Here is a 9,138-nt window from a genome sequence, read left to right as displayed (position 1 = left end):
TTGATGCTGAAACACTGGTGATGTAACGAAAACACAACGCAAGCCTTAGTTATCATGACGTCATCAGATTAACGATATCCAATGAACGATCTACTTTGATTAATTTTACTATACTCTGTCCCTATAGATATCCTGGATTTACATTTTGCTTAATTAACGTTACATGATATTTATAAACACCTCAAGGTTTAAACGATGTTCATTCAAAAATATGAAAAATGTACAAGATTTCTCAGTCGAAACGCCCCTGTTAGATTATCAGGTTTCAATACAATGCTAAATCAAAGTATTGAAAGTACTGATAGACGGAGGCATCATTTCGGAGGAAATTAAACTAATGACAATATAATTATGATTTTTATTTATCTGAGAAAAAACAGCGCGCTTACCGCTTATCATGTTAGAATATTCGCGAAGCGGTAATTTAAGGTCGCGAGGATATTTTCCATGTTGACATCTTAGGTAAAAAATATTAAAATAATTAGTGTTGTTCTCTTATTTTAACCTTATAAGCTTGTTATATTACTACATACTGGTACTGTACCAGTTATCGGCTAAGACCAGTTATTGGCTAAACTGAGGGTTCGGGTCTATAGCACGCGAATATCCGAGATTTTTTAATTCAGTCATCTGTTTCTCATAAAGAAAAGTAAGTTTGCTTGAAAACTTTCTTCAATATGTTTTAATTAAACATGAGCTTTAACGATCATTGTTTACCGCTGATTTACATCTTTGCACTTTCAGCTGTGGGGGAAGTGACGTAATAAGTTAAAAATAGAATATGACCTCTTTGTGATACGTTATTATATCCCTTCTTTGATTTGACATATAATCTCAATACATATAACATTTATAAACAAAAGGAACTCACTAAATTCCGAGAGATTCATGGCGCAGTTGAACGCCTGATTGTATAATTATGCATTGATTAGCGTACGATTGTGTGTATTACCGTATGATGATAAAAGAATAATTTTATGAGTTTAATTTATGTATAATAACACCTAAGACCTATAGGCTGACCCCGCAAGGGACATAATTCAATCAACACTTTGCAGAATATAAAATCAACATGTACAAGGATTTTACTATGTTATTATCACGAAGCCGATAACTGGTACAGTAAATCATAAAACTTAGGCAAATTCGGGGCTTGCTAAAAAGCACAGAAACAATATGTTTTGGGTTCTAAATGATGATATAATCTATCCGATGGATAAATAAGGAGTTCACAGTTTTAAGTATGAAAAGTTTTATTCCAATATATCAAGAAATAAGGAAACACGAAAAGAAAACGTAAAATTATAGCCGATAACTGGTACAGTGCCAGTAAAGGTTTTTATTCTTTACAAGAAAGGAAGTAGGAAATTAGTTTGCATCACAAAACAACATGGGAAACTGTACATGTTATTAAAGGCATACAACTCAAACATGAAAAATACTATGCAAACTATTTACATGTATGTACACGTTCCTTTCCTTGTGTATATTTAGTTTAAGTCGATATAATTATTTTCCGTGTATAGTGATTTGCAAACCCAAGGTAGAAAACGGCATGTTTCCACACCTGTTCACGACAAAAGATAACCTCTAAATTGCAAACAACTTCGTTTAACCGTACAACCCCCCCCCCCCCTTCCTCTTTCTATCTTACAGAAAGGGTTTCTTGATTGGGTGTTGATTTTAATCAACTCTCCTATGCAGTTACTCTCGCAAAACGAAACTGAAACAGTGTTTGGACCTAAGCACAAATCATCACCGCTGACAAGACTTAGTTCTTTAAAATAATCGATAAATTCGATGTAATATACGCTAAAGCATTTTTTAAAAGGAAACTTATTTATAAATACCTTGAAAACAGTCAGATTTGAAATAGTACGAACAATTTAGAAGTTTTTAGCAGTCGTATGTATTCCTACGCCAGGGTTCAATATAGTCTCGTTCAACCATCGGCTGTCTCCGTACATCTCCGACAAGCAGAGAGTCAGTATATAGTTAGAGGTCGCATCATCAAGCTATCACGTGACCTGGTATCTCTTACTTGTCGGAGATTTACGGAGACAGTCGGGCATCTGGTTGAACGAGACTAGACTTCATTATTGGTTGGATCCATACAAGTTTTGAAATATTCCGAGTACCGATACATAGTTTGATGAAATCAATTCTATTTTTAAATATTGCAAAACGTGATTCATAAGAGGGAGAGAGAGGGCGTTTGTTTTAGGCGTAATTTTATGTACATTCATTTGAAATAATGAAATATACTAATATTATGTATTCATAAAATTAGTATCCACAAAAGAATATAGTACATTGTGATTAAATCCAGCATGCAGTTTCAGTCCGAGGCCACGTGTTACCCCTGTTAATCAAATCAACGCGCGAGGTGCACCACTGTTCCTTCCAAGATAAGGGGGAAACGTTTCGTTCTAATAGTTTTTATTTCAAGTAAGGAGAAAAGAAGTATGCCTAACAATAAACAATAAAGTATTCTACACTAGTACTGTTTGTGATGTTATGATTTCAAGGAAAGAGAAAGGAAGCATGCCTAACAATGTAGTATTCTAATCTGTTTGTGATGTTTTGATTTCAAGTAAAGAAACAGGAAGCATGCCTAACAATGAAGTGCATGTATTCTTTACTGTTTGTGATGTTTGATTCAAAGATTGATATACTGTGTTTGTGAAGTTTGATGTTTGATTCGTATACTTCTTTTTTTTCTCAACAGAAATCTCTCTCTCTCTCTCTCTCTCTCTCTCTCTCTCTCTCTCTCTCTCTCTCTCTCTCTCTCTCTCTCTCTCTCTCTCTCTCTCTCTCTCTAACCATGTCTATTCATTATTTCGTCCACCGCTAGATGGTGCTTAAGGAATCCTCATTAATTGACGTCACGGGCAAGACAATCACTATAATACGGAGGCTGTTATACAGCCTCCGTCTAATAAAAATGGGATGTCTACGGGGATTTTGTATTGCAGTAAGCCCGGATGATAACGTTGTAAAATTGCGCGATGTATTCCGAGTGTATTCCGAATGGGGAAAAGATGCAAACATTCCCCATTATATATCTCCGTAAGGGATCTGTTTCCGTTCCTGTGAATTTGATGATGATAATGTGTCAATGAAATTACCTTGGAAATTATCCGTTTCAACTATTTCAATTGCACTTCTTTCACAGGTATGTGTATTTTTATTAAAAATCGTCCAAATGTGCAGCATAAATATCTTGGGACAGACTATACTTATAATCATAAGGACCAATGCTAGTCCGAAATATCCTACGTTTTCCTTGCTTTTTAAATGATTTTGATTTTCCTGACAAGTAAAATATCAAAATTGTTCTTAAAAGCCAGGAAAACTTTAGATACCGGTTTGTCGGACCAGACTAATGCATATGTTTTGAATTACTTATAATTTCTAAACATTTGGGTCCGGCTTTATTTCTAAACATGTGGGTCCGGCTTTAATTCTATTCAACTATCTAGAGATACCTTAGAGCATTATGGTACTTTAACATACATGTACTTTTTTTCAGGGGAGGGGAGGCAATATCTCGCACTTGCTAGTCTTTTTCCCAATAATATTTTTTGTCATGACGCAAAAAATATGCAATTTATATAGATTTTAAAAGGAGTAGAAGAAAATCATGTGCATGTTGTAATGTGGTTTTTTTCCTCTTGTTATCTTAACTATCGGGAATCTGCCTTAAAATACATTACATGTACCACGATTTCTTTGTGGACAAATGCTAGCATTAATATAATATGTTTGATTTATATTTATTTTTAATTACTCGATTGCGAACGTTTTCAGGTGGTATGGGACACCTGTCGATATTAATGTGAATAAAAGTACATGATAATCAAAATACTATCACCGGTTTAGAATATACACATTTTAACATATTTGACCAAAATATGCGTTTTAAAAATTGAAAGATAAAAGTTATAAAATTCTAGCGGGGTTTGAAATCATGACTTACAGATTCGTAGTAAAGTACGTCACTATATGGAAGTGATCCATACCACCTTCATTTTGTTATGTTATTGGCTTTTTAAATTTTTAATATAATTCCCTTTTGTTCGGTTGTTTATTTTCTGCTAGTTGCCCGTATTTAAAGGCAAGACTATTTTTTAGGTAATGCAAATCATCTTTATGATCCCTTCACCAACCCATCCCACCTAACCCGCCTCCCCCAACCGCCCAAACACCAGAACGATGACACGGGGCTCATGAGTTGAAATATTACCCTACTAGTCTGTATGCTTATTGTGTTCTTGACAAGTCAAGCCCTCTTCCCCCTCCCCCGATATGTCCTAATTTGTTCCCTTTCCTTCTAGATAGATGCTACATACCTAATTTGGTCACGATAACCCCAGAAATTCATTAATTAGTAGAAAAACTGAAAATGTTTTAATGCTTACGGACAACACACGCCGGCGGACAGTTCTAAACAAAAACTGGTGAGGTTTTTTTTTTGCTTCCTACTCACGCCTTTTAAACAAATTCGTAACAAAGTGTCTCATAGAAATCAGTGCAGTATTTTTTATTTAATTTTTTTGCAATCATGTTGTTATAATTAAAAGTTACATAACTGTACAATGAATTGTCTTACTCAAATATACCATGCGCGGATCCAAAAAATTTCTCTGGATTGGGGGGAGGGGGGTACGTGGTCCGAGTGATAATTTTTTTTTTTTTGAGGGGGGGGGGGGGGTCCGAGGCCTATTTACAGGAATTTTACTATGTAAATTTGATAAATCTTAAAATTTTCAAGGGTAAGACCCTCCCCACCATGAATTTGGTTACATAATAAATAATTCTTAACTCTATATCTCTCTTATAACTTGACTACAAATATTCAAATTTTGGTCATCCATTGATTCAAAATGAGCATGTAAACCATTTTATACATAAAAAATTGAAAATAAAATTTTGATCTAAAATCGTGTCTATATATAGGTCCCTTTAGAGCAAAACTGATGGAAGCAGAAACTTGGGACAGAGTTTAGTTTATTTAATAGTTTATATCTTTCAGATAGATATGTATAGTTAATATTCGGCCAGTCTTGACGGTATGTAAATGAGCATTGTTAACGGTATGTGTCGGAAATATTTAGAAAGAATAATCTTGTCGTGACCAGGCTACGCTCAGGTCACAGTAGTTAAACCCGGTCATTGGGACATCTGTCATTTCAATTCACTACCTTTCAACGATAGAACATTCTATCTACGGAACTTTTATGTGCGTGTTTTCCGGAATCCTTTACGGTGGTTAGGTTTCATTATTACACAAATTGTTAAACTAGTACCCGTGCCGTTATTAGCAACCAGTTTACTATTTGAGTCAAGTGAAATTCGATCATGCGAGTTTCCCTTATCTCGTCATATAAGACTGTTACACGTTGTTTATTTACTCGCCACTTCTCTGTCAGTGTTTCTGCAGCAATGCCGATCAAGGTATGTTTTTGTTTTAAGTCAGGGAAAGAAGTAGATGTAGCCAGTTATTTTTTCGACCTTGCTAAAGTCATCAACCATGCCATGTTGATTTCAAAAGAGTTGAGACATAACCAGGAAGACGTTAAGACTTTACTGATTTAACATGTTTAAATTCTAATAGGCATCACGTGGTGCGGTTACTTTAGGGGAATACCCTATCAGGTACCGGTCAGTTTATCAGTGTTTATACCTGGTCGACTCAACTTTTGAAACAGTTTGCATTTATTATAGAAAAAGTAGAGGAGTAATATGCATTTGCCATCCTTTTAATATTTGATAACTCAGAAAAAAATGGACTCAATGGGCATTTGTGAAATGAAATATTGCATTTTTGAATTTTTAAAAACTGTATGGAATGTCGATTTATGTTTAAAATATGGGGGGTGGGGTTCAAGGAGTGTCAATTTAAAGTGGAGACATAATTTCTTGGATTTCCTTTGTATGTATAACAAATATAAAAACTGACACAGTGTACAGCTTGGCTTGATATTTGATAAGGTGATGCCTTCACCTGTGAATGGGACAGTAATGTCAAATCTCAAGAGAAATATTTTTAGACATGGCATGCTTATAAAGAATAATCTTACTGTGACCAGGCTACGCTCAGGTCACATTTAAAACTGGGTCCGTAGGACATCTGTCATTTTAACGATAGAACATTCTATCTATAATACATGTATTAGCAAGTTTCCTTTGAATGATGAAAATCTTTTACAGGCTGGTGACAAGCTTCCCGCTGTGGATTTGTTTGAGAAGGATCCAGGAGGAAAAGTGAACTCTGGTGAACTGTTTGGGAAGGGAAAGCATATAATTTTTGCTGTCCCTGGGGCTTTCACTCCTGGTTGCTCAAAAGTAAGTCAAGTCAGAGTGTGCATTTTCTTATCCCCAGCTTTGATTGAATTAAAAGTGAAAAGTCCATTAAAGTTCTTGGTAAATCCTTTTCTTTTCTTTTTTTAAACTCTTATTTCATTTGAGTATTCCAAATATTGAATTAAAAAAATTGTGTAAGTGCAAATGCATTATCTCAGTTTTCAAATTAAAAAAAATTACCAACAGAAATTAACTTCTGGTTGCTAGAATATTTATACATGTACAGACTACCATAAAAATTTGAATATGCATGTACATTATATACCGGTATATGAAAATAATGATCAATTTAAAATTGATTAATACATTAAAGCTATACATGCTATAATTTGCGTCAATTTTGAATAAAGGGGAAAATGTATGTGTTTGATTACTAATAAAAGTTACCTCTATGCTGTTAATTATAATGCTCAATTTGATCACGTAACAAATATATCAAATATTAAACAATGAAAAATATTTATTTTCCTGCCAGGAAAGTAATGCCTCCTCGTGAATATCAATTTATCACGTGATATCGACAGCTAAATTTAGTCTATCATACCACAACTGGTGAAGGGTGAACATCTTCATAATTGTGATAGTTTCACAAAGGAAAGGATATTTTCAGTAAAGCATGAATTTGTCCGATATACGAGTACAAACAAAAGAAATAAATACAAGCCTGTGAGTAGATATTAATACTTCCTTTAAAAGAATGACGTAGACCTGTGTTTTCCCTTATGTGCTATTTATAGATCCTATAAATGTTAATGCAGAAGTAAGGGTATCGTGAATGACGAACGTATTTTACTCATTATACATGTATGTATTTCAAATTAACAACTGTTAAGCATATTAAAAATCAAGTTGGATATTTGATTAGGCAAACAATAACGACCACCTAGTTCTCCGCGGACATGCGCAATGAGGTCGGTTTCGCTCTTCCTTCATCAATATTCATGAAAAGGTATATTTTTCTGGCAGGAAAATAAACAATTAAAAATCTATATCTTTATAACGAGATGGAATTCACCATTGTAATTAACAGATTAAGGATAACTTTTATAAGTAGACAAACACATGCGTTTTCACTGTCATTCAAAATTGACGTAAATTATAGCGTGTATAGCTTTAATGTATTAGTTGAAGTATTTGTCAGAGTGATTGAATTCATTGCAGGTAACTCTTTGTAGAATAAAATAATTCAAAAATATTTTGTATTGTAGACACATCTTCCAGGCTATGTTCAACAATGTGATGCCTTGAAATCTAAGGGAGTTAGCAGCATTGCCTGTATCTCTGTCAACGATCCCTTTGTCATGGATGCTTGGGGTGAGAACCAGGGAGCCAATGGAAAGGTGTGTTTTAAATGCAATCAGATGATGGGTTTTTTATTCCATATATGATATTTCAGACTTAAATTACTGTTAGATGAAAAAGTTAAAATACATTTAATAATTTTTAATTTTTCAATGAATATTTTATTCATAGATTAGAATGTTGGCAGATACATGTGGAGATTTCACAAAGGTATGGATTTATCTATAGGAAATTTCAATTACTGAAAGTGATTTGGCAATAAGTCAATTAACTTTTTTGTTTTTTTCCATGTAAATGTATAAACATTATTCGTATGAAAAATGTTAGGTGTGTGACTGTGTGTTTCAACATGTCAATCTCAGAAAAATTGCTGATCAGTGAATATCTTGCAAATGTTGTTTCAGGCAGTCGATATGGAGCTTGATGCAACTGCTATTCTTGGAAACAAGCGTTCAAAGAGGTAATTGCATTAGATTTTATTCTTGTTTTATAAAATTTGGCGAATAGGTTAAATATAGAAGGTTGATGTTAAGGGGTGGGTGTAAGAGAATGATGTTCAAAACTACATTGTAGTTATATAATTTGAACATAACATTTCATATAGATAAGGTCAAGAAAACACCAGAAAAAGTAATTTTATACATGTAATAAGTTTCATAAACCTCATTGGTTTATAAATGCTAATGATCAAACTGTGTGACACTTAATGGGAGGATCAAGCTGACTACATTATGATTTACAAAAACAAATGAAGAAAAAATTTGGTTAATACAAGATAGTGAAAGATTTGTTATGGGATTTGCAGATATTAATTAATTCTTCTGTCTTTAGATATTCCATGGTAGTCCAGGATGGAGTGGTCGAGTCTGTGAATGTTGAACCAGATGGAACTGGTTTGACATGCAGCTTGGCCGAGAAAATCCAAGTTTAAAGATGTATGTGCCTGATGTATTTCGAAACAGAAGAAGGCTGGTCCGATATTAAGATTTTTACTCTCCATCTATTATATGTACCCAAGTAGATTAATAGCGAAGTGAAAACTGAAGATGGATTTGGTTGTGTTTATGTTTGATGTTAAACAGTGTGATAACTAAGTAGTGTTGTATTATTTTAATAGCTGTGTACGGTTAAACACATCCCCATTCCTGGAAATCAAAAACAATACTCTGTTGCAGCAATAAGAATTTGATAAGATATGCAGAATGCTTTTCACAGTATTATAGATATACGGTAATATGGAATCATTATGCAAGTTTAAATGTAAATATGATTTCTCTCATGTTTTTTTTATTGATAATTGAATATAGCACTGATAATTTGCTAAGAATTTTATTTTACATTGAAAGAGATATCTCATGATATTGTAATTAAGGTTATGTTGAATTATTTTTCTGGTCATTTTATGGAAACACTAGTCAAGTGACAATCTTTGTGAACTTTGTTGCATTTTTTCCTAACAATAAACATTTA

At 33.6% G+C, this 9,138-nt stretch overlaps 1 protein-coding gene across 1 annotated transcript; it reads left to right on the top strand.

Annotated features, from left to right (window-relative positions):
• The first annotated feature begins 5,294 nt into the window (after positions 1-5,294).
• LOC105347928 (peroxiredoxin-5, mitochondrial) lies at positions 5,295-9,138 on the top strand. Its single transcript, XM_011457180.4, has 6 exons — positions 5,295-5,457; positions 6,214-6,348; positions 7,575-7,706; positions 7,840-7,878; positions 8,073-8,128; positions 8,500-9,138. The coding sequence occupies exons 1-6, from the start codon at positions 5,362-5,364 to the stop codon at positions 8,597-8,599; spliced, it is 558 nt and encodes a 185-aa protein (XP_011455482.3). The 5' UTR covers positions 5,295-5,361; the 3' UTR covers positions 8,600-9,138.

Source organism: Magallana gigas, chromosome 6 (genome assembly GCF_963853765.1).
Source record: "Magallana gigas chromosome 6, xbMagGiga1.1, whole genome shotgun sequence".
Classification (NCBI taxonomy): domain Eukaryota; kingdom Metazoa; phylum Mollusca; class Bivalvia; order Ostreida; family Ostreidae; genus Magallana; species Magallana gigas.
This window is presented reverse-complemented; position numbering and strand designations above follow the sequence as displayed.